The sequence below is a fragment of the Narcine bancroftii genome, chromosome 8 (genome assembly GCF_036971445.1).
Source record: "Narcine bancroftii isolate sNarBan1 chromosome 8, sNarBan1.hap1, whole genome shotgun sequence".
NCBI classification, from domain to species: Eukaryota; Metazoa; Chordata; class Chondrichthyes; order Torpediniformes; family Narcinidae; genus Narcine; species Narcine bancroftii.
In genome coordinates, this window is record NC_091476.1 from 18,906,282 (window position 1) to 18,933,418 (window position 27,137).

Genomic DNA, 27,137 nt, shown 5'->3' on the forward strand with positions numbered 1-27,137 from the left:
GTTCAAGTAGCTTTGTTCCAAATGAAATTCCTTTTAAATGTTTCTGGTTACTACAGAGGAAAGGGTTGCATTTATTGAGTGAATTGTGACATCGTTAGAATTTTCCATACTGATTCAATGAGGAACTTTTATGAACTGCATTTTGAGGGCAATTATGACAACTAAACCAGAAATGGCAAAACTTGCCAATGAGGTTTAACTACCTCTTGAAACATCAGCTGGATTTTGGTCTTGCATCTAATCTGCAGAATGGAACTTAGAACAACACAGCACTCTCTTCAGTATTGCATTGCAGCACTGGAAGGTTTTTGTTTTCATTTTGGCTACACTAAGTATGTTGGATAGCGTAGTGATGCTATTACAGCGTCAGCAGCCAGGGGTCGAATTCACCATTGTCTGCAGACAGTTTGTACGTTCTCCCTGTGGGTTTCCTCTGGGTGCTTTGGTTTGTTCCCACATTCCAAAGATGTATGGGGTAAATCAGTTAAATGGTCTCATGTGTATTTGGGTGGTGCAGAGTCATGGGCCAGAAGGGCCTGTTGCCTTGCCATAGTTCAAATTAAAATAAAATTTAAGTCTCCACATCCACAGTATCACATTACATGGATCATTTCCAAAGGTAGTCCTTCACTGAATCTTCTGCCAAAGATAATGTATAAATTCACAAGGGACTAAAAGTATGTTTGCTGTGTAATCTTCATTAACCATGCTTTTGTGATACAAAGTTTTGCAATCAAAAACCTTTTGCAAGAGATTGCTTAATTGCAGACATACAGGAAGGAGACTGCAAATGCAAGAATATGAAGCCAAACAGAATCTACTGGAGGAACTCAGAAGGCCAAGCAAGCAGCATCATGGGGAGAAAAAGAACTTAATTAGATTTTTTTTCTCTTAATTCTTCTTTGAATCAAAATACCAAACATTTCTTTGGCAACTTGAATTCATTCCTCAGCAACCTCATTCTCCCGGCAGGAGGTTCCTGGCCACATGGGTCCAAGGTTCCCGCTCCTGGTCAGTAGGACAAAGTTTTTTTTTACTGTTTCTTTTACTTGCTTACGGTAATTTACTGCTTTGTTACTTGACAATTAGGGTGTTTTTAAAAAAAATTGGATTGTTGCTGGGAGGCACAGGCAGCCAGAAAATAAAAGTAAATATGTTTCAAAAAAAGTGGGGGGGAGGGGGGGAGTCAACCTACCTGCCAGTCAACTTATATACCAAATTTCTGTGTTTTTACTCTAATCACAGAGTCTTCAGACTTCCACCTTTTACTGAACAAAATGACTGAAGAAAACAAAATTCATTCATTTTCACACTTTGATAATCATTACAGAAAGCAGCTCATTTCAAATCAGGCCAACACTGTCCTGCCAATAACAGTTCCATGGACCATTCCTGGGAATAAAGGTACTTCAATTTTCTGGACAGACAGAACAGTCCAAGACTGTTGTCCTTTACATACAAGAGCTCAAGAGGAGTTTCAATAAAGGTGTTCAAATTCCAAAAGGTTAAAACAAAGTAATCACAAAGAAATGGTTTGTTCTGGTGGCAAACAACACTGGTTTAAATAACTAGTAAAATTAACAGAGATGGCACGACTTAAAACTTTCTCATGCACAAGTGTTCATTATCTGAAAGTAGAGTAGAATCAAATTAAATAGTTGGTTGCAAAGGGGATTTAGATAAATCTTGATGGGCAAGAAAGAACAAAAATAACAGGAAAAAGAGCTGAGGTATTATAACAATTCTACAAATAAAAATAAAATTCTCTGAACATAAAAACAAGAATACATAGTGAATAAAGGCACAGTATTGTGTACAGGCAGTCCTTGGGTTGCGAACAACTCGTATTTACAAACGGGCTGTTCCCCAATTCGTGCATGCGCATAATTGTGCCCCAATTCAGGCGTGCACATAAATGCTACCTCATGAATGCTAAATAAGAACCCTAAGTACCTGTTCTGCCTTTACTTACAAATTTGGCTTATGGACAGACATAGGTAATAGAATTCGTTCATAACCTGGGGACTAGCTGTACTTCAAATGAAGAGGCAGATTTAAACTAAATGTTTCTAAAGGCCCTTTCAGGTGGACCCTCTGCCTTGAGGGTGGCGGCAGGAGCAGATCTTAACCTGCAGACTCACCTTTCAGGTGACAGCCCGCGCCACCCATCATAAATATGCGGCTTAGCAATGGCCATCTTCCCTGCCCATAATCCTCCACACAAATGGAACCGCTCTGTGTTTTCCACACAGTTCCAACTGCATGGGGGATTATGCGTAGGGAAGACAGCCATTACTATGCCGCAATTTGAGCCATAGAGAGTGGCCCTGGAGCAGAAGTGGCCCCAGTGCAGGAGCGGCCAGCCGGGCTGTGACAGCCCTCATCGGCCACCCCTTCCCAGTAGAGCAGGGGCTGTCAGGCAGCAGGGAGTTGGGTTGCCGGCTGATCATCAACCCGCCCCCAGACAGCCACTTACAGTGGCTGCACATTCAGGTGCCTATTATCACTCCCAGAGGAGGGTTGGTGTCGACGCCTCGGAGGTGCTTTTGGAGCATTCAGGTGAGTACTTTCTGAGCCGCATGGGAGGAAAATATGAGGCTTTACAATGGGGTGTTCAGGCCACCTGAAAGGGCCTTATGATGGTTACCTGCATTCAGGAGTGATGGAATTGCCACACAGCGAATCAAATCCTCCAACAGCAAACACTGTCTCGCTATTAGAATAGCTATAAACGTTGCCAAAGAATCATGGAATGATAAGTCGCTCACCTGTGAAAAAAAAGTGTTTTGGTATTAGAGACCATTACAATGAAACCATTCATCACCAAGTGCTTTTTGTCAGCTTAGCTAAATGGTAACATTCACTTCCTGAATGAGGTGACCCTTGGTTTTTCTTAAATCACTTTCAGGACTTCAGCAATAAAAATCAGACAGATATGCTGATGCAGGAACTTTTTCCAAAACGGACAAAAGATGAAATCGGTGTTCGCATTCCACTTGTGTTTTCATTATCTGTCGTCTCATTTTATAAAACAGGTGCTTCTGCTTTCTGCACAGTGACCTACAGGTACAGGTAAATAGTATGTTAAAAGTAACAACACTGATAGACAGGGTAGTGTAGAAGGTGCTTGGCACACTTGCCTTCATCTGTCAGGGCGCTGAGTACAGAAACAAAAAACAAACTTCTGAAGAAATTCATCAGGTCAGCAGTTACCCATGTGTCTCATTGAGTATAGGTGTTGGGTCCTCATTATAACTGTACAAGTCCACATTAGAAGACTGTTTTCAGTTCTAGTCATCTTGCTGTGGAAAGGATGACATTAAGCTGTCAAGGATGTTACTGGGACAGGAGAGACTGGATAGGCTAGGACTTTTTTGCCTGGAACACGAAAGACTGAAGGGTGAGGTGATCTTCTAGAGGTGTACAAAATCACGAGGGATACAAGATAAGGTGAATAGGCAATGTTTTTCCCACAGGATAGGTCTAAAACAAGAATACAGAGGTTTAAGGTGCCTGAAGGGCAACTATTTCTACCTAGAGGAGGTACATATATGAAATGAGTTACCAGTGGAAGTGATAGAGGTGAGTATAATTAGCACATATGAGATGGTTTTGGAAAGCGATAGAGGGATATGGGCCAAACACAAGCAAATGGGATTATCTTGAGTGGTTCAGTGTGGATAAGTTGCTTCAAAGGGTCTGTTTCCATGCTGTACAACTCAAAGATTCCATGCTACATAAAGGAAAGGAAATCAAAGTTTTTCTGGTGCCTGGCGACTCGTCTATCCAGAACCACAATACACACAAAACAAACTGAATGTTACTTCATTATTATTTGATTGGTGCTATGTTTGTCAAGCTGTAATATTTTTAGACCACCTCAAGTTCAAGAAATAATTTGAATATGAATGCTTGCCCTCAGAAATGAAAAAAATAATATGGATCAGAAGTTTATTTGGCAAGAAAAATAGGCAATATAACAATAAATGGATTTTATAGAAAGCTTTTTAAAGTGTGGAGAAAAATGCCTAGTGAAATTTTTTAAAAACATGCCATTGCGGAAATGACCATGAAGTTGTCAAGCTGTTATGAAAACCAATTGGTTCACATATATACTTTGCAGAAGGAAGGAAAATTGTCTCCCCAGATTAGGTCTGGACTTTTTGTGGCCCATAACTATATAGTTGACTAAATACCCTTCTTCAGTGGCCTAGCAAACTGCTCAGATGCATCCCGACTGCTTTAAAGTAACTAGAGATGGACCACAAAATAAATACCAATGGCCATGTTCAGTGAATTGTTAACTGTGAAAATTTCCTGATGAATACAAGTATGAGATTTATTGCCATATACACAAATACAATGTACACATGTTCCAAAATTCTTATTTGTTGCAGCCAAACAGGTATGCAAGACAAATAATTACAATGGTGTACATTACAGCTATATGTCACAGAACCAGAGATCATAAATATAAAAAGATAGATCGATGAGTATTCCAAGTTGTAGTTTTAGTGCAAGAAAAAATGATGTTTCAATATTGCAAACAGATTTTTGTGTTCCTGGACTAGATGTGATTAGGGTAGTATGGTGAGGTTCAAAAGCCTGTCAGCTGTTGAGTCAGAACTATTCTTTAATCTAGAGGGGCTGGACTTCAGGCTTATGCCTGAAAGGCAACAGTGTGAAGAGTTGATCCATGATGATATTGAGAGCCATATTATAAAGATGTAAACTATGCAAGTTACAATAAGTCTTGCACCATAGTAACAAAAAATAATGAATCCAGTTTATGAGAAATGGCATTCTCTCACTGCTAAAATGATGATCCACAGTCCTTTCAGAAGCAAAGTTCCAGTTTCATGATGACAGCATCCTACATTGTTACTTCTGTACAATTCTGTTAAATGGAAGAGATTCAGAATATATTTGGCAGCTCCAAAATGCTCTGACTGCAGCACCAGCAATGATCATCGTCACAATCCGCAACCTTCTTGCTTCGCATACCCCTTAGTCAACTATTACTATTAAGCCTGTCGGCCTTAGTTCAATGAATGCAAAATGGTAAGCCAAGAGCAGCATCCCTTGAAACTGAGGAGCCAACATAATGAAGCTGTAACATTGTTACATGCAACACTGGACATGGCAGTGGCACAGCTGTTATAATAGTCCAAACCTCAGAATGAAATTTACACATTCTCCCTGTGACTGCAGGGTTTTTTTTTTCCCCCAGGTACATCGGTTTCCTCCCACCTTCCAAAGACATGCACATTGGTAAGTTTATTGGCCTCTGTAAATTGCCTGAATAGAAATCCTTTATTTTTGGGGGAGTTAATGGGAATAAGAATAAAATGGGAGGCTTATGATCAGCATGGGCTTAGTGGGCCAAGGGGTTGTTTCTGTGCTGTATCTTACTCATCTACATCCCCAATAGGCAGAGGTAAACAATTTCAACTAACAGAACAGATTAATACTCTGTAGACCTGCTGCATTAGATTATGAATGCTGATGGTCAGCAGCTCTGAGAAAATCTTCATCTTCAATGACAACTGAGTCCAGCTTGTGAGGGTTAAAGAGAAGACTAAAACATTTCCAACAAAATAGATGATCCATTTCTGATATCTCCACTTTCCAATAAGATAGTCTTCAGCAAATTAAACTTCAGCTTGTGAGGGTTAAAGACTCCACCATCCATTAAGACAGTCTTCAGCAAATTTAACTCACTCTACATAACAAAAAAATGGCTGAGAGCATTGGATAAACCAATAAGCCCAAAAAATTCCCACCTGGAGGACTGAAGACCAGCACTCCAGAACTAGTCACACCTCCAGTCAAGCAATTCCAGTTCAAAACTGGTATCTTCCAGACAACGTGGAAAACGGCCCAGGAAAATGCTGTTCAAAATAAGCAGGGACAAATCCAATCCAGCTAATTATCACACAATCTACTTTCAATCATCAAAAAAATGATAGAAAGTGTACGTGTATTTGACCATTCTATTAAATGGCATTAAACTGCTCATTGATAGCATGGACCACTCAGCCTTAGTTCAAACATGAACCAAACAGTTAAATTTCAGAGAAATGGTAAAAATAACTACTCTTAATTTCAAGACAACCATTGAGTGTGGCATAAAGAAATACTATTAAAACTGGTTAATGGAGCCAAGGTTAAAAACTCACCCACACCTCGCGCAGAGGATAGTTGTGGTTGAAAAGCAAAAAACTGCTGGTGCTAGAAAAGTGTAATGTACACAAAAAATGAAAATGCCCTGAGTGCGAGGGAGCATTTATGGAGAAATTGAGTTTACATTCCAGATTGATGCCTTCTTGTCTGCAAAGTAAGCATTGACTTTCTCTTTCACAAGACAGATGCAGTTGTTGGAGTCAATTTTATTAGTCCTAAGTCATAACTGCAAGCATGACTCCAAGATGTGTTTTTAACAGAACCACATTCATTCCTTCATATAGTACAGAAACAGACCCTTCAGCCCAAATCATCCATGCTAACTGAGATGCCTATCTACGCAAATTCCATTTTCCTGCATTTTATTCATTATTTTTCTTCTCATGTACTTGTTCACATGTTTTTTGAATATTGTGACTAATACCTTCACGAGCTCCTCTGGCAGATTGTTCCATATACCCAACCCCTTTGGTGTGCAAAAACTTGTTCCTTATAAATCTCATTTAAATATTTCTTTTTTCATCCATGTCCTCTAGTTTTAGGCTCTCTGCAGTCCACATAATATTCCAAATGCAGGTCAACCAATGTCTTGTTCAGTTGCAACATGAGGTCTTATCTATTGCACTCAATGCCAGTATTGGACAACCCAAAATTCTTTGCCTCATACTTGTCTTAATTAAATTCCATCTTCCTCCATTCTGCCCAACTTCCAACTGATCATGTCACACTCTATCCTTAAGCAACCATTCTCATTATGTTCAACATGCACAGCCACAACAAGTGACAACTTTATTTTTTCTTTAAAACTGCTCATTTTGATAAATGAAGCGTGTTGTATTTGCTAATGAATAAACGATCAAAATTTACCTGTTCATCTCTTCTTTATTCCTCCTTAAATTTGAGAATCTGGAAAATCCAAACTGACCCAATCTTGAGTAGTCCTGATTTTCTGACTTCTACTGTATTCTTGTGTCACCAGCAAACCTCTTATCAGTCCACAGACATTCTCTTCCAAGTTATTTACCGATAGGACATGACACAACAATCCCAGCACCATTCCCTGCAGTACTTCACTGATTACAGACTTCCTATCAGGAAAACAAACTTCCACTACTACCCTCAACCTCCTATTATAAATTAACCTTGTCAAAAGCTTTGCTAATGTACATGCCATGTCTTCATAAATTTTCTTAGTAACCGCCTCAAAAAGATAATCAGCTTTGTTAAGCAGAATTTCACCACACCAAATTAACCTAATCAGACCCTGCCTTTTCAAGAAACACAAATCCCATCCCCTAGACTATTTTCCAATCGGTTCCCTACGATAACACGACTGTAGGACGACCAAAGATTGGGCAGCAGTTAGTGCAATGCTATTACAGTTTCAGCAACCCGGGTGTGCTCAGTAAGGAGTTTGTACATTGTCCCCTTGTCTGTATGGGTTTCTTCAGAGTGCTCAGGTTTTCTCCCACCCTTCAAACAATGTTTGGGGGCTGTTGGTTGATTGGGTGGCATGAGCTCATAGGCCAGAAGGGCCTGATACCGTGCTGCATGTCTAAATTTAAATTTGTCTGTCCTGTTGAAACAGGACATTTTTTCCTCTACTGCAACTGTGAATATTTATCTATCCTTTGATATTTTATGTTCTATGTAATGGTGCATTTGTTAATTTATACTTATGATTCTTAGCATGTTTAGCATACCTGTGTAGCTGCAGCAATTTTGTTGCTCTGAACATTGTATGCAACAATAAGCTCTCATCATCATCCCTGGCACTTTCCTCTACAATTGCTGGAAGTGCAACACCTGGTCTTGCACCTCTGCCCTCACCACCTTCGTGTGATCTAAAACAGCTCTTCCGGACAAGGACGAGATTCACATGTCTCTCATCAAGTACTTTCCTTAAACAGTTTTGCACTGATTTTTCCACATCTTTCATTATTGTAGGTGAAACACCCTGACAAGATAGGGATTATTATAAGAAGGACTGCTACAGAATGTTGACATGATAAAAGTGAAATAATCAAATTTGATAGAGATCTTTCTTGAAGTCAGAAGATGCAGTTTTTCATTGTTTCCTTTTGTATGAGTATTAGACTTAGGCTCTGGAAATGAAAAGTCATCAATGAACCTATAATATTAATTTAAATATCTCTAATAGACTCAAAATGTTAAAAAGCAATATACGAAATATTAGTAAAAGCATACATGCTCAGGTTGAATCACCATCAAATTTTTAAAGAGTGAATGTAATATTTTCTGAACATGGAGAAGGAGGAAAAATCCAATTTTCTCAACATATCTTTAACCTCTTCTCTTTTACAGGATTGCAACCAATTGTTTTAAACTTCTTTCCTGGTACACTTTTCTTTAAAATCTTCACCCTTCGAGTGATACAAATCAGAGTTATTCTCAAGTCAACTGTCATACTTTCAAATTTGCTGCCAATCTTTAGCCAAACCCGTTCTTAAAACCAGCCACGTCTCTTCTCTTGATTTGCAGCATTCACTTGTTCTTTTGTCTAAAATCTCTAGCCAGATAACCAGAGATTTCTTGGTGATGGCAATAACAAATATATACGTTAGCCAAAGAGCAAGCAGGCAAGTCAAAGGACAAATTTAACCTGCAAAAGGTTTTTAAAAAAAATTAAGATATGCATGATAAAAAAAAATACTTACATCAACATTACACAGAAGATCATTGAAGCCACAAGTTCCATTGTTGGATGAACAGCACAATGCCTTGAGCACACCAAGCCACTCTGCACTGAGTGCCTTGCAATAAGCAGTTAGCTCTGCACACAGGATAGCAATATCATTCACTCTAAATTGGAAAAAAAAAGACAGGTGTAAAATAATTTGCCAAACATGCACATACTTGTTTGTGGGCACCTGGAAAGTAACAGTCAGCTCATTTGTGTTTGCTTAGTGCTTTAACAGAACTTGTGTCCAAGTAGAAAGTAAAGCACCAATTCTTCACCCCAAGTCCATATTCAATAGTAAATCCCAAATATTAGTAAAATCTCAATGCTGGTAGAGGACGAGGAAGAATGGTGAATTAAAGCATAGAATTCTTCTGTCTCTGCCTTGATTCAGCCAAAACCATTGACCAAAAAAACCCACCATTTTCAACTGCAAGAATGGCCTCAATTATAGGCATGGCTAAAGCAGAGAGTAGTATGAATCATATTAATGAGCTCAAAACACATCTCAAACTGGGCTTTGACATATTGTTGAGATACATGTGGTTTCATTCTTGAACAATGAAATGATCTGCCTTTATATGCACAAAACAATTCTACGAAATTAGAAATTCAAGCAAAGCTCCTTTATTAGCAACTAATATCCAGGTTAATGATAATACACCAAAAAAAAATGAACTCCCCAATTTACATGCCTGGACAAACAATCTTTTGCACGACTAAATCTATTGCTGAAGTCAGCAAATATACAGATCAAAAGCAAATATTACATTGCATATGCAACAACCCCACTCAGCTCAATCTTTTTTTTCCAAGCTCAGTTTTTCTGTACTAGGTCAATTGATTTTGAACACCACTTAGAAAGGTGCTGAAGCTGCTAGCTAAATTAATCCTCCTTAAGTATAAAGTCAGTCGGGCTCTTACCGATCAGGGTCATGATGTCCCACGCAGACATGCATGAGCGCATTGCAAACAAAGCTGTAGCGATTGGCTGGATTGTCATTCAGGATTTTACCAAGCATGGAATAGCTGAAGTTATGTGCAGAAGGATTTTCAATGGCATCGATCATGAACTCGGGTTCCCAGAGCATGTTGGAATCAGAAGGATCAATGTTACTGTAGATTGTGTTCTTGACTTTGGAGCAGGCATCACTAAAAATAGTTAATTGATAGCAATGTTAAATTTAATAAAAAACCATTTCAAAATTTGTCAAAAATTTGCAAATGACAAACCATAATCTAAAATTCATGCAAATAGGTGTTACCCAAGGTTTTTATTTCACTGAACATAATGCTTCCTCTGCAGATGGGGCAGATCATGTTGACAACACAATTTTTTTCAGTACATTAAATGAGTGGGAAAGAATTAAATTCAATTCAATTATTTATTATGTGTACATATGTTTTGCATGTTACCTAGGTAAGTCATCACAAATTACATCAGATAGTGTAATAAAACAAAAGTGCAGGACATAGTGTAATAGTACATAAAAAAGGGTGCGCTGGGTGGGTCACGTCTCCAGAATGGAGGACCATCGCCTTCCCAAGATCGTGTTATATGGCGAGCTCTCCACTGGCCACCGTGACAGAGGTGCACCAAAGAAATGGTACAAGGACTGCCTAAAGAAATCTCTTGGTGCCTGCCACATTGACCACCGCCAGTGGGCTGATATCGCCTCAAACCGTGCATCTTGGCGCCTCACAGTTTGGCGGGCAGCAACCTCCTTTGAAGAAGACCGCAGAGCCCACCTCACTGACAAAAGACAAAGGAGGAAAAACCCAACACCCAACCCCAACCAACCAATTTTCCCCTGCAACCGCGTCTGCCTGTCCCGCATCGGACTTGTCAGCCACAAACGAGCCTGCAGCTGACGTGGACTTTTACCCCCTCCATAAATCTTCGTCCGCGAAGCCAAGCCAAAGAAAAAGAATATTTTTACTTGGACAGCAAGTGGGATATGGAGAAAATAATAGTTATTGTACCAAAGAAAAGTCCATTGAGGAGCCTGATAACAGCAGGAAAGAAACTGTCCTTGAATTTGGAGATTTGTGGTTTCAAGATCATGTAACTCTGCCCGATGGAAGGGGAGAAGAGAGTGTGGGGCAGGTCCTTTAATCCATTAGCAGCTTTCCTGAGGCAGAGGAGGTATAGAGGGAGCCAATAGAGGGGAGTAAAACACAAAAGTCTGCAGACACCATGACTGAAGTAAAAACACAATGCTGGAGAAACTTAGCAGGTCAAATAGAGGGGAGTTGGTTTGTTTTACAGCTAAAGTAACATTCACATCTCAATGCAGTTTCTTGCACAGAGAAGTGGAATATATATGATCAGTGGAATATATATGATCTATGGATGCAATAGATTTCATAGTCCAAATTTTATTTTCTGGCTTAATCCAACCCAAGGCTTTAAACAGGTATAGCCAGAAATAATATCTCTTGAAATATCCAGGAGCTTATCAAACTGAATGTTTAAATACTTCTACGAGGTCAGGAAAGATATCTCCCTTTCCACCTTCAAACCCTCCTCCTAGCATTTCCATCAAATTAGTAACAAACAAAATCTGGCAGTAATATTTTCACATACTTGATCTATATTACGTCCTTACCCAAAGAGCTCGCCAAACTTGCTCTTTAAGTGACTACATGAGGTGTAAAGATCATAGAGGTAGGCAAGGATACAACGCTCAGCAGAAGAGCAGTCGGCTGGGTTAACACCATGTTTCACCACACCACACAAACTGAAAAGAAAAAAAAAATCAGATACAACATTTTCCTGGGATGACACACTAATATCTGTTTTTAAAAATATTCATCAAAAAAAGTTAAAGAAATAGTGATAGCTTTTTCCCAGATACGATTTGGAATTTGATTTATATTTCATTCTTTGCACAAAAATTACCTCCTTTTTTAAACATTGCTTCAGACAATAGGAACATATTTCAGTTAGTTTTTCAGGCCTTTCACTCAAGTTTGCTAGGAGTTTTTACTGCGGAATAAGTGGATGAATAATTGGCTGACAACTACTTAAAACAATAGCCATCTGTAGGACTTGAAGGCTATTTCCTGTTCATTGATGTATTCCATTTATACTTGCACCTCTCTTCAAAAAAATACAGAAACTAAGAAAATTCATATGGACTCCCAATATAGAGGGTTCACCATGTTTATTTTCATTAAAACCTTTTGCTCAGTGGCAACATTTATTCTGATATCAGGGAGATTTAAGACTGTGCCAATTCACTGCACTAGGTCTCAAATAGCGACATGCTTTAGTGCAGCAGTTTAAGACTCGAGTGAAATTGCATATAATTGTTCTCAACCCAATAGTTATGATGCAACATATTTCTCCCTCTACTTTTGCCCCTTCATAAGGAAATACCTAACCATCGAAGAGGGAATAATTTGAAGCAGTGTATCCAATCATTTCCAGATAAAGCACACCTTTGTGAGATGCATTTGAAATTCTCTTAAATCTACCACGGATACAGAGTCAACAAACCTCACCCCTCAAATACTTGTGCGGTCTGATCTGGATTGAGAATAAGGCAGGAATGGTAGCGCCGCAAGACTGCCACAATGCACAGGCACAAACCCGTTGTATAGCTGCCAACTAGACTGGATGACTTCAGGAGTAACTCTGCTTCTACTACACTTAATTCATTAAGTAACTGCAACAAAAAAAAAATCAAAATTAGCAAACAACATTACCTTCCTAAAATATCATTAGAGATATGCCTTAACACAGCAATAACAACAGAATATTCACATCCCAGGGTCAAACTGCATGACTTCATGTGCATTATATGACTTACTCTATCCACATAAAGAAAAACTTAAAATATTCAGTGGCTCCATTTTTTTAATATATATATATATATATATAAAAAGCTGCTATGTCATCTCAATTTCCAAATACATTCTTTTCTACGGAACAAGGATCAATTCACAGCCAGCATAACTGATGCCCATCTATTGGCCTCTTTAGCTTTCAGGTGCTGAGGGAGGGCTGAGAGAGCTGGAAAATATCAGGCACCTTGTCTATTCCTTATAGTTATTCCAGGAATGACATGATCAGGTCACAAACCAGTTTCCACTGTAATATACTAAGTGAAGAAAAACTTGTTTAGCAGGACAAACGATAAGTTATGTACATCAAGTAGCAATGAACCCTGGATGGAAGCCATTTAGCAACTTAAGAAAAAGGAATGAGGCAAAAACAAGGTTATTCTAGTTTCACACACAAGATCACAAAGGAGACATCGATTTGATTATCACTATTTGAGTTTAAGATGCATTAGAGAGGAAATAGATTACCTGAATAGCAAAATCTATTAATCCACTGATATTAAGGGAATACTCCATCAGATCAAAAATAAACTGAATATGCTGAACAAGAGGCAGATGATAGGACATTCCCAAGGCAAAACTAGTGATCTGTTCCAGCACATTGCGTGATACCTGTCATTTCAGGAGAAATAAGTTAACAAAATTATTAACATAACCTTATTGAATGATAGAATTGGAGCAACATTCCAAATGGCTTATTCCAATTTTTGCTTCTTTTGATCTCAATTTTTTCTCACATTGATCATAATCCCATGAGCAACAAAAATTTACAATTATTAATCTCCAAATTTTTTTTTAGAAATTTAGAGCCATTGATGAAAATGTTTTTGAGCTATGTTTGCATCCAAAGATTTTTTTTTTAAGATGAAGCAATGGAAATTAATAACCCAGGGTTGTAGTATAATTTAACGAAGCAAGAAAAGGATAGATTATCAGATGATACCAGCTGACGAAATGCACCACACATTCTTAAAAGTTGTCTTGCATGATTACCAATTTCTCTCATAGAAGATAGAGCAAGCTTCAACTCTTACAATCTGGTTCAATACTCCAAAGATGTCCTTAACACTTACCTGAGAGGTAACTTGATGTTGATCAAAATGTGAAAGATGCTGAAATTTAGCAAATATATCCTCAGCTGTAGGAAATGCTTCCGGTTTATTTTTCTTTCGCTTTTGTCCTTCTTCACCACCTATAGAAAGAACAAAGTCAACTATTGCTTTCTACAAACATCCTCTCAAGCATGCATGATAATGAAATAAGAGACGAAGTATAGATTGTACATTCCCAAGAGCCAATTCACAAAACAAAGATTATACTCCCACACCATTTTTTCACCCTATCCCTCAAATCCTAGTGGCAAGGTTTCTATCTCAGTAAAAACCATACTCGCTACTATCTAGAGAGAAAATGTCAATAACACATCTCCTGATAAAGAAAATTAAGTGTCTTAAACAGTAGTTCTCAACTTTTTCCTTTCCACTCACATACCACTAAGTATTCCCTTTGCCATAGGTGCTCTGAGATTAGTAAGGGATTGCTTAAGGTGGTACATGGGTGGAAAGAAAAAGTTTGAAAACCACTGTTTTAATTGTACCTAATTGACTCGTGATGTGCAAGGTTTCATAACTCCAAGGGAAATGGGCCAGGCATGCAAACTCCCGCCCGACAAACTCCTCCTCGCCAAGGAGGAGGTGGGGATCAACCAGTGCTCAATCTGTGGCCCTCTCCACTGTACAAAGTGCCCAAGTAGGTAGGAGGATTGAGGCCATGCGGTGACTGCAGAAAGTTCAATGAGGCCACCACAGCCGACCGCTACCCAGTGCCTCATATTCAGGACAATTTGCATGGAGCACACATCCTCTCCAAGGTCGACCTGGTCCGCGGGTATCACTAGATTCCCGCCCACCCCAGTGATGTCCCCAAGATGGCCTTCATCACCCCATTCAGCCTATTCTATATCCTGCAGATGCTTTTCGGACTCAAGAACACGTTACAGATATTCCAGTGGCTTGTGGACTCCAACCCTAAACTTCCTTTATCCCTAAGGACCTTTGGGACTGTGACTAAGTCTTCGTCCGCAGGAGCATGCACCGGACTCCACTCCAGCAGCCATATGAGGACCTGTACAAGGTGGGATGCGCTGGAATGAAACCACATATGTCCTTAATGTGAGCAGCTGTGAGGAGACCTTTACCATTCACCGCCTAAAGCTAGCTCACCTTGACCTTGAACACTCTGTGGCTGTACAACCTCCATCCAATGAGATCGGCCAACCAAAAGGACAAAAGTGGTGTTGGCCATGGACTCTGCACCTCCTAATGCCAGGTCATGTGGCAGATCACCCACGTAAAAGGCGAACTGGCTCACGGAGTTGCAGGCAAGTCCGAGGCAGATCTGACTGTGAGAGCTCCGGGAGTGGGGGCAAGCCCACAAGCCAGGTGGCTAATGTCATTTCCGCCCCGCAGGTTGCAGGGGCTGCTGGGAGAGTGTTCTTAAGAGCACAGTTTATGAATCAGTAAAGCAGTCAGTTCACTCACTTTTGACTGCTTTTTTTGCTCACTGTGCAACTACAAAGTTTAGAAAAAAGTTGATTCAGATTGAAAATTGAATGTGAATCTCTGAAGACAGGAAAGTATGACTCTACAGAGATAAATAATTAAGTTGTTTAAAAGACAGGAAAGTATGACTCTACAGAGATAAATAATTAAGTTGTTTAAAAGATACCCAGACTAGAAGAGATTTATATAATCCAAATATGGCCTAGTCATATTTTTATACACCTGCAACATTATACACTAACTGGGGACACAGGGCCTTTCTAGCCCTTGTCAAATCCCTCCCATCCACATTGGGGATCTTCCCTCTTCTCTCAGTCTTGATAAAGGATTCTGGATCAAAACATTCATCATTCTTTTCCTCCCCATATAAACACTTGCCTTGTGATTCTGCTGCAAGACAACGAATTTCATGACACATGCATGACGATAAATTCTGATTTTGGTCAACTAGATTGTTTTTAAATCATCCACTTTCTATTTCTCCACAGCACTCACTCTTAATTTTGCCTCAGCAAAGAGTTTGTCAAAGGATCCTAACTTGTCTCAAGAGTGGCTCACAGATGCCTCAAATTTAGAATGCAACTGGTTCAAATCTCACATAGAAAGCTGATGAGCAAAATCTATGCCATCACTTCAACGTAGTACTGTGGATCGTTAAGTGAAATATCCCATCTTTCATACATGTTATGAAACCAAGTCGAAAGCAGATCCTATATGACAGTCAGTGCACTACCAGGCATATTTCACAACCCTCTCACTCTGCACCTCATAATAAACATAGAACAGTGGAGCAAGTGAACAGGAACTTCAGTCTACAACATCTGCACCAAACAGGACGCCAAATTAAACTAAAGCTCGGTTGCTTGCACATGATACATGTCCCTCTATTCCATCCATTTTCACTGTCCACACAGAAGCCTCTTAAATATTACTTTGGTATCTATTTCCACCACAACCCTTGGCAGCCTGTTCCAGGCAACCACCAGCCCCAGAGTAAAAATACTGTCCCACACAGCTCCTTTAAACTCCACCACTCCCCACACCACTACATTAAATGCAAATCCTATTGTATTTGATAGTCTGGGAAAAAGATTCTGTATACCCTATCAATGCCTCTTAGATTTCTCAGGTCCCAACTCAGCCTCTTACACTCCAGAGAAAACATTCCAAGTTGGTCCACTTTTCCCCATATCCTTTAATCCAGGCACCATCATGGTAAACCTCTTCTTCACCCTTTCCAAATTCTCCACATTCTTCCTGCAATGGGTAGACCAAAATTGCCCACAATACTGCAAGTGCAGCTTAAGCAAAGTTTAATCTAGCTGCAACATGACTTCCTTATACATAGACTCAATGCCCTGACAAATGAAGGCAAATATGCCACACGCTACCTTTACCACACAATCTACATTTTCACGGAGGAGTGTATTAAGATTAAAAAGTATGAAATTGTCAACTGGAGTCCATATGGGGTTTCAAGTCAAACTTGAATGATGATTTTAAATGAACTATCCCTGGCCATTTAAAAGTAAGTGATGCATTTGCTCTTGAACTCCTGGCTAAACAAACAGGAGAGAAATCATTTGTGGTCCTCCTATTCCACCAGCGAAGTACATGAGCGATTCTTTTAAGTCCATACAAATTCATTCCCGCTCCATAACAAAGGACACCTTGGGAAGGACTCATTCAGCACCTATAAAATCATGATAAAAGATATCAATTGATATTGTAATTTCCATAGTACAATTGGGTTGGAATCCAAGAAAAAAAATGATCTACAGTATCCTGTAAACCTGTAAAATGTGAACATGGAGCCAAGGAATTCACACAAATAAAAGCAACACTCAACATCTCACATGCTCTGCCTACCAGTCTCAGCAGTGCTCTTCTTGTTCAAAACCTTCAAGATGTCTTTGGTTATTTTTTTAATTACATGCCGAGCTTCATCACGTTGCTTGCCAACACCATATAGAACCACCAGGCGCTGATTACATTCATGGCTTGCTGATTCCTCCTATTACCACAGGCATGGACCAGATGGAAGAACAAGGGGGGAGAAAATGAAGAAAAAAAAGAGAATCAACAACAGCCTAACTTTTAAACCCCACTTACAGATGATTAAATGAACATATTATAAAAATGAAAACAGCAAATCTTTGGGACAATCAATCATACACATCATCTTCTTTGGCTTGGCTTCGCGGACGAAGATTAATGGAGGGGTAACGTCCACGTCAGCTGCAGGCTCGTTGGTGGCTGACAAGTGCGATGCAGGACAGGCAGGCACGGTTGCAGCGGTTGCAAGGGAAAATTGGTTGGTTGGGGTTGGGTGTTGGGTTTTTCCTCCTTTGTCTTTCGTCAGTGAGGTGGGCTCTGCAGTCTTCTTCAAAGGAGGTTGCTGCCCGCCGAATTGTGAGGCGCCAAGATGCACGGTTTGAGGCGATATCAGCCCACTGGCGGTGGTCAATGTGGCAGGCACCAAGAGATTTCTTTAGGCAGTCCTTGTACCTCTTCTTTGGTGCACCTCTATCTCGGTGGCCAGTGGAGAGCTTGCCATATAACACGATCTTGGGAAGGCAATGGTCCTCCATTCTGGGGACGTGACCTACCCAGCGCATCATAAACCCCAGTTAAAGTGATCAAATTTGTTTTGCAAAACACACTCACTCACAGGCAGTGGGAAGTGAGATTCCTATACCCATAGTAAAAACACAATGCTGGAGAAAGTCAGCTGGTCAAACTTTATATAGCAAAGATAAAGATGCATAAACAACATTTTGGGCTTGAGCCCTTCACCAAGTTTTTTTTTTCTTCCTATACCCATAGGCATTTGTCTGATGATAAAATGCCTGAGTAAAAAAGTTCTTTACTGTTCCAAGTCCATCCATTAAATTATGATTAAAAAAAGAGGTTATAACAATTGAATTCTTTACTGTTCCAAGTCCATCCATTATATTTTGATAAACAATAGGTTATAACAATTGAACTGTCAAAAACCTTTCCCTGGCATTGCATAAAGTCTGGCTCATTAAATCGACAACAGAAGCCATTTATTACTTGATCACTTTTGGAGAAAGGTGGAGATACACAAACATTTACTATCACCTTTCAGCCATTTTTCAACAAATTATGATGGCAAAAGTCATCAATCAAGTACAACTAATTTTGATTCTTCTTGAAAAGCAAACAAAACTACAGATGCTGCGATCCAAAATAAAACCAAAAAATTCTCCAAGTTGGGCAGTGGCTTGGAGAGAGAAGGAAAATTAAGATGAACTTGAAACATTAACTGTTTTTCTCTCCCCAGATGCTACCTCACCTGACAAACATTTCTATCTACTTGTTGCTCAACATGGTATACTCGAATCCCTGACCCTTTAAAACCAAGCCAAAACTAACAGCTAGCAGGCCCAACCTTCAAAAACATGTACAGAATATTTACAAAAATTCAAACCTACTCCCACAAAAATAAATACATTTAAAATTCTATTACCATTGACTTTATAAAATTAGATGAAAAGGACAGAAAACCTGAAGAGATGAAAGACTCTGTCTCAAGCACTAGGAGCTTTCGCCACGATGCAAACACTCAAAATATCTGTTCGACACAAATTAAGTGTCTTCCCAATAACCCAAACTTCATTGAGCTATCACTCACATCAGATATTTTGGCTCATCGATCCAAATCCTAGCAGATACACTTTTGATTACAGAGTTATAAATGACAATAATAACAAAATGCCTAAAAATATTCAAAGCATACAATTTCCATCATCGCCTCACCTGAGGGATGGGGAAATGCGTTGCATATTGTATGTGCCTGGATTGATCATATGGTGAAGGAAATGCATCATTCAATTTTTCTTTCGGTAATAGCTTCATGTCTTTTTCTGAGGCAGCTTTTTCTGGAGATGGGCTGGCTTTGGATTCACAGTGCATTGAAGGAGAAAAAACCTATGAAATAATGAGATAGAAAAAAATTGAAAACCTGAATAGATGCAACAGATAATATTTCATCTAATTGAATTCCAACTTTAAGAACTGCCCTTCCTCCATGCCTCTCCCCTCCATTCCCCATCACACAGCTCTCACCCAAACACTTCCTGAAAATTACTAACAGTTTTTGCTTACCATTCTTTTCTGTAATTGTCTCTTAACTATGATACTCTCTTGTCAAATAGAAACAACTTGATTGTAAATCTCCCATACAAATTACTCTGAACTGCTTTTGAATAAAATAGTTCAGAGTACTAACTGCATGGGTCAGATTGAAATTACTCTCAACTACCTTATTCAAATAAATATTCTTCACATGGCAGTTTGTGACTGCATGGATCAGGAGAAAATAACTGCATAACAAGGCAGAGTCCAAAATAGTTAAATAGAAAAATAAGGTCCAAAGAATACTCCCACTTTTAAATCTGAAAGCTTTGAGCTGGTTTCAACTTCACTATACTTTATCAACAAAATCAATACCAATAACTACTGTGCAAGATCAGAAATAAAATTTCAAAGCCACTATATTCATTGTGCATTTTTAATGTTTCATTAAACTGCAGAGAATTTAATTTTATGAATGCTGATTTTTAACCTATTTGTCCAAGATTTCTGGATAGAACCAATCCTTTTCCTCCTCAATAGAGAGCTGCAGCTATATGTCCCCCTCACCCTGCAATCTCATTATGACATCTGCTGATCATATTCCAGAAACAAGAAGAATTTCACATCATAGTTTTAACATTCTTTTTTTTTTTAAATTTTTTATTTTTCACACCATAAATCACGTTAGCCATGATATACACTTTTTCTTTTTCACACATTCTTAAGTCCAAGTCTGAACTGTTGCATCTGCTTTTATGTTGGACTCAGTACTGACTTGGTTAAGTGCACAAGTGGCATCATGGCCAAGTTCTTCATCTCTTTACAATGATATTGCACAATTTATTTCTGCTGCTGTGCCTTTTCATAAAACCTTGATAAAGTGAATTCTATATGATCTTCCAAAGTAATGATTAAATTATTGTGTGCAATAAACAATTACAATTACGATCTCAAAGCTGTATCACGTAAAACTGAAGAACAAATGCACCAAGGAACTAAGAATTTTTTAGATCTGGAATCACACACAAGAAAAATGGTGAATACTATAAAATTACATGGCTAATAGCAAACAATCAAAGTAACTTACACCAAAATCAGCACCAAAATCATTTTTAAAATCATTCTTTTCCACATCTTCAAAAATAGCACTGGAGTTGTGATCTATGTCCATACTTTCTGGTAAACCTGTATCCTGAAAGGAAAAATATGGTTACTCAATCTTAATTACCCAAGTTTTCTGAAGGTGCTTGCCAATGGCAATCACTGAACATTGTCGAGCGAAAGGCAATCAAAGGTAAGAGATGGATTTCATCCAATATCCTTCATACAAATGAATCCACGGCGCAGCACAAGACCATCCAAATCCACATTCGCATGAAGGACCACGACCATTTTCATGGAATTATGGGATAAGCAATAAGATTGAAAAAGAGGAGAAAGTGAGAACTCGAATTCTTAACATAACCTTCTTGCAGCTGCGACAGAATGATGAGGCTATGGGTTTAATAGCAAGTTGCTTAAGTTCAGAAGAGAATGTTTGCTTGTTGGTTTTGTTATAAAAGTGCCTGCCCAATTTCAGAGATGGCTGCCATGAATTTTATTAATATCTACATTAAATAACTGTAATCAAAAGAAAAATGATGCACACCATAAATAACTAGGCTTTGGAAATATCCAAAAGAGGCATGCTATTTCTTTTTAAATTAATCTTTTATTGCATGTCAACTGCAAGGTAACATTTTATTTTGTAATGTTTCCAATTATTTCTATATGCCTGATCATCCATGGATACTATGCCATGTGAGAGAACACACTCTGACATTCTGGTGAAAGTCAGCAATAAATTACCGAGGCGTCGCTCCTGAAACAATGCAGGTGATCCACATTGATCAACAATCAACAAAAAAGACAATGAAGTCAATTGTCAAGGATGAGGTTATGGAGTAGACTACTGACATTCCCAAATGCAAAAGGGACCTAGGGGTCCTCATGCGGGATTAGTCTAAAGGCAAACTTGCATGATGAGTTGGTGGCGAAGAAGGCAAATGCAATGCTGGCATTCATTTTAAGAGAAATAGAAGACAAGAGCAGGGATATGATGATGAGACTTTATAAGCCACTAGTGAAACCTCACAGAGTATTGTGAGCAGTTTTGGGCTCCACACTCAAGAAAGGATGTAATGACATTGGAAAGGATTCAGAGGTTCACAAGGATGAATCCAGGAATGAAAGGGTTATCACATGAAGAGCGTTTGACAGCTCTTAGCCTATAATCATCGAAATTTAGGACAATGAGGGGGAGATCTCATTGAAATATTTTGAATGTTGAAAGGCATGAACAGAGTAGAGGTAGAAAGGTTGTTTCCCATGTTGGGAGAGTATAGGACAAGAGGGCTAAACTTCAGGATTGAAGGGTCCCCACAAAGAACAGAGAATACCGAGGAATTTCTTGAGCCAGATGGTGGCAAATCTGTGGAATTTGGGTGCATTTAAGGCAAATATAGATAGGTTAAATCAGCCAGGAAATCAAAGATATGGGGAGCAGGTCAGGCAGTGGGAAAATGGATCAGCTCCTGATGGCAGGGCAAACTCAGTGGGCTATTTTTGCTTCTAAATCTTATGGTCTCATCGTCTATAATGAGTCTGTGAAGGTAGTAGGATACAAAGTAGGCAGGTCACATGGAGAAACAAGATACTAAACTCAAAATGCTGCATTCTTCCTCGTCCTTTCAAAGTCAACCTGCAGTCATGAGAAACCAGATCTGGGGTGGGCAACCTACAGCCCATCCAGCCCGTCATCCAAATTTATCCAAGCAGCAACCCATTGTGTTCACCCGATCAACCTCAGCCAACATACACCATTCGCCACACTCAACTGTCAGCCTTTGTCATCGGTGGCCCAAGGGACTGTGTGCATGGATTAAACTTCCCTCAGAAAATAAATAAGTTGTGGCTATATAAACGCCACCTGTTCCTTCAGGGTCGTGAATTGATTGTGTTCACGTGGAATGTTCACTGAAGTCTGTCCATGCTGTTATAATCATCAACTGCACCACTTTCTGCCCCTGGAAAAATAACTCATCCTGACGCTCCCAGGAACACACTTCGCCCTCAAGATGGGCCTGAGACAGACTGTGCCTCAGTGGCCAGCTGTCCTGATTTTGGTCCCAGGCCACTCATCCACCAGTGAATGTGGAGCTGGATGACTAATGGGGCAAACCTTTCGGAGCAAACCTGAAGCGCCCCCTCCCCTCTTGAGCCGCCACCCACCCACCCCTCTCCCCTGAGCCACTCAAAAAGGCGCAAAACCAGATGTCCATGTGGGGGTTGATGGGATGTTCCTTCATCCAACTCCAGCTGCAAGCAAAACTCATTTAGCACAAAGCAAATTTAGTTCACTTGGAAATGGATTTACCTCACATACTTTAAGTTCAAAACACACCTTAGAGTGCAGAGTAATTAAAGCAGAAGATCTGGATCAAAGGCAGAAGTTGAGAAGAATACACAAAAGCTACTACTGAGAAAGATTCAAGATGCTGTATGTGACAAATTTATATATGCCCACAGTTTTGCAACAAAAATAATTGTTACTGATTATTTTTAAAACTTCTGAACTATTTGAAAAATTATTTAAAAGCAATCAAGTTTAAATGACAGTTTGCAGCACTCCAAACACCTGTCTGAAATGTTTATATCCAGCAAGGCATAATTTTATCATTTCTGTTAAGTAGTTCATTCGACCAGTGACAAGATTGATTGCACAAACTCCTTGAGATGATGTCTTGCTATTGGCATCAACAACTAAATCATCCCATATCAAAATGCTTTCAAACAACAAACAAAATCAAGTTTCCCACTGATTGAGCTGCTGTCTGTTTTGGAGTTACTTATTATGTTTTCATTGTGACTCATTTTTCTCCTTTTTGACTTTTATGGGTTTTTTTTTAAAAAATTGTCATTTTAATGACTAACTTGTGATTTTTTTGGTGCATTTCCAGATTTGAAGATGCCTTCCCTGACCTGAAATGCATCATCGTAGATTTTGAAAGGAATATGGATGATCTCATTGCTTGAACTTTTTCAATGGATTTTTTTTTGATAAATTTTCATTAGTTATGCTCATGCATTACGTACTTCAAGCACAGACAATTGAAAACTTAAATGAAATAATGCCTGTGTTTCAGTATTTATTTCAACCACTGACACACCATCCAGTCCACGCATGGTAAAAGGTTGCCTGCCCCTGAACGAGATGTTCTACTGCCCAACTGAGCATTCCCCAGTAAGTCACTGTGCTCCACCCCTAGATTGTGACATAAAGAAAGTTGAAATGAGAGAGAGAGTAAATTAGAAACAAAAATTTTCCAAGCTACTCCAGATTTATTTTACCTCAAGTTTCACACTGTTATTTCCTTCCTGTTCCTTGCGATCCTGCTCTTCCACCACATCGTCAACAGGCGAGCGAGCTCTGGGCACATGTTGCTCCGATGACAGGTCTCCTCGAGATATCAGTGTGCACATATAGACATTGTGTGAGAAAACATCATGGCGAATCAGTTCACAGAATAGTAGTACCAAGTTGGCAAATTCAGCCTTCTCGCTTTCACTACTGGGATCAGCTGAAAAATCAAATGCACCAAATTAATTACTTATCTGAGCAATTCCCAAAATGACACCATTGAAATTGAAATAAACCTTTCTGCTTATGCCCCCATCATCTATTCCAACATCAGCAAACAAGCATGAGGATAGAGGGCTGGTTGATAGAGAGAAGACAGGGCAAAAAAAATTAACACTTTATTAAATTGTAGGTAGCTGCAGAAGGTACAAAATGAGGAAAGACTGCTGTAGGTGACATTAAGGAAAATCTCTAATTTGACGAGATATATTAAAGGGTTCATCTTATTGTCGGGAAAATAATAGAAGACCAACTTTGGAGTACTTTGTGATATCCAAACATCATTTAAAAAAAAAGAATTTCAGAACTACTGGTACTTAAGATATCTGCATTCACCCAAAAATGAATTAAAGTGTTTAAACTTAATGTGCACAAGAAAGTAAAGATTAACAGCAGAAGACAATTCAAAGATAGAAAATAATTGGTTGTTTAAGACAATGAGTGCCGGATGTGTTGAGGTAGGGATGGAGGATTTAGAAACATAAAAAATCTACAGCTTAATACAGGCCCTTTAGCCGACAAAATTGCCCCGAAACATGTCCCTACCTTAGAAATTACTAGGCTTACCCATAGCCCTCTATTTTTCTAAGCTCCATGTACCTGTCCAAAAGTCTCTTAGAAGACCCTGTCGTATTCGTCTCCACCACCATTGCCGGCAGCCCATTCCATAAACCCACCACTCTCTACATATATAAAAAAAACTTACCTCTGACATCTCCTCTGTACATACTCCCCAGTACATTAAACCCGTGTCTTCTTGTAGCAACCATTTCAGGTCTGGGAAAAGCATCTGACTACCCACACTATCAATGCCTTTCATCATCTTATACACCTCTCATCCTCCATCACTCCAAGGAGAAAAGGCCAAATTCACTCAACTGTTTTCATATGGCATTCTCCCTAATCCAGGCAACATTCTTGTAAATCTCCTCTGCACCCTTTCTATGACTTCCACATCCTTCTGGATGTGAGGCAACCAGAACTGAGCACAGTACTCCAAGTGGGATCTGACCAGGGTCCTATACAGCTGCAACATTACTTCTCGGCTCCTAAATTCATTTCCACGATTAATGAAAGCCAATACACCGCATGTCTTCTTAACCACAGAGTCAACCTGCACAGCTGCTTTGAACGTCCAACAGACTTGGACCCCAAGATCCCTCTGATCCTCCATGCTGCCAAGAGTCTTACCATTAATACTATATTCTGTCATCATATTTGACCTATCACAAGGAACTATTTCACACTTATCTAGGTTGAACTCCATCTGCCACTTCTCAGCCCAGTTTTGCTTGTACCGCTGTAACCTCTGACAATCCTCCACACTATCCATCACACCCCCAACCTCAGTGTCATCAGCAAACTTACTAACCCATCCCTTCATTTCCTCATACAAGTCATTTATAAAAATCACTAAGAGCAAGAGTGCCAAGACAGATCCCTGAGGCACACCACTGGTCACCGACCTCCACGCAAAATATGGCCTGTATACAACCACTCTTTGCCTTCTGTGGGCAAGCCAGTTCTGGATCCACAAAGCAATGTCCGCTTAGATCCCATGCCTCCTTACTTTCTCATTAAGCCTTGCATGGGGAACCTTATTAAATGTCTTGCTGAAATCCATATACACGACATCTACTGCTCTTCCTTCATCAATGTGTTTAGTCACATCCTCAAAAAATTTAATCAGGCTCGTAAGGCAGAACCTGCCCATGATAAACCCATGCTGACTATTCCTAATATTATACCTCTCTAAATGTTCATAAATCCTGCCCCTCAAGATCTTCTCCATCAACTTACCAACCACTGAAATAAGACTCACTCGTCAATAAATTCCTGGGCTATCTCTACTCCCTTTCTTGAATAAAGGAACAACATCTAATCCCTCCAATTCTCTGGAACCTCTCCCTTTCCTTTTGGAAAGCATCAAATAGGATAAGTCACTAGGACCAGATGAAATGTACCTTAGACTACTGTGGGAGGTGATGGACGCGATTGCTCACCTTTCTCTTTTCTCTCAGAAACTTTTCCAGTTCTGCTCTGCCCAAACTTTACAATCAAAGCGTAGCACAAAGGCTTATTATAAATAAATGAAAATATCTATCAAGTACTAGGTACATAAAGAAATTCATTTCAGAGATGTACAAATTATTACAAAAGAAGGAGTTCATAAATCAAGCCAGAAATGGGAGCTAGATTTAAATAAGCAAATAGATGATAGTAGATGGATTCAGATATGTAGAGAGGCTATGAAAAGTACAATATCAGTTAGTTCATTATAATTTTATTCATCAGTTATATTTAGCACCACAAAAGTTGCATAATATGAATTATATTTTAGATGTGGACAAGAAGTTGGTACTTTTTTTGCATTAGGCTTGGCAGTGTTCCAAAATTAAACCTTTTTGGCTGAATTTGGGTAATTTATTAGAATAACTGGAGTAAGATTCCCACAGGATCCAATGTTATTTTTTTACTGGGAGATGTTAGAGGGATTAAACCAAAATTAAAATCAAATAGATATCAAGTAAAATTTGTTCAAATTGCCTTGGCAATAGCTAGAAAATGTATCGCTATAACTTGAAAGTCGAATACTGTTCTGTGAATGGATAGATGGCATGCAGAAGTTCGGAGTTGTATTCCACTTGAGAAAACTACTTATAATTTAAGAGATAAATTTTATAACAGACCATCCTGAAATGTGAAATTTGGAGCCCATATTTACAAACTGTTGGTATTAAAATTTAAATAAATCTCGAACATACCCTTTTCTCTATGAATATTAATATGTTTAAAAGTATCAGAAAGTGAAGTACTCCTGTTGTGATTTTCTTGTCCTTTTTTGTTAGTTTGTAGGAAGTTGGGAGGAAGGGGTGGGGGTGATTTATAGGAGGTTTTTCTTTCTTTTGTATTTCTTTACTTTCTTCTTTTTAATAAAATACCACATGAATTTGGATTAAGTTTTAAATATTGTGATATGTTTGCTAAGTGCTTTTATATTACATTTTTTAAAAAATCAAACATTTAATGAGCAATTTTTTGGTTATTCTATACCAAGATTATA

The 27,137-nt window shown here is 39.0% G+C and overlaps 1 protein-coding gene and 1 long non-coding RNA gene across 2 annotated transcripts in view; one reads left to right on the forward strand and one right to left on the reverse strand.

Annotated features, from left to right (window-relative positions):
- Positions 1–27,137, reverse strand: part of med12 (mediator complex subunit 12) — a 111,370-nt gene that overhangs the window by 55,816 nt on the left and 28,417 nt on the right. Inside the window, exons 13-23 of the mRNA XM_069893036.1 lie at positions 23,785–24,014; positions 20,483–20,587; positions 19,078–19,248; positions 17,164–17,308; positions 13,807–13,925; positions 13,202–13,345; positions 12,392–12,555; positions 11,494–11,625; positions 9,809–10,036; positions 8,862–9,006; positions 2,648–2,768 (exon numbers count right to left, since the gene is read on the reverse strand). Of these exons, the coding sequence (XP_069749137.1) occupies positions 2,648–2,768; positions 8,862–9,006; positions 9,809–10,036; positions 11,494–11,625; positions 12,392–12,555; positions 13,202–13,345; positions 13,807–13,925; positions 17,164–17,308; positions 19,078–19,248; positions 20,483–20,587; positions 23,785–24,014 (1,704 nt within the window). The remainder of the gene's footprint in view (positions 1–2,647; positions 2,769–8,861; positions 9,007–9,808; positions 10,037–11,493; positions 11,626–12,391; positions 12,556–13,201; positions 13,346–13,806; positions 13,926–17,163; positions 17,309–19,077; positions 19,249–20,482; positions 20,588–23,784; positions 24,015–27,137) is intronic.
- LOC138740432 (uncharacterized) lies at positions 788–26,875 on the forward strand. Its single transcript, XR_011342905.1, has 3 exons — positions 788–1,011; positions 5,212–5,271; positions 23,394–26,875. It is a non-coding gene; the product is annotated as an uncharacterized lncRNA (long non-coding RNA).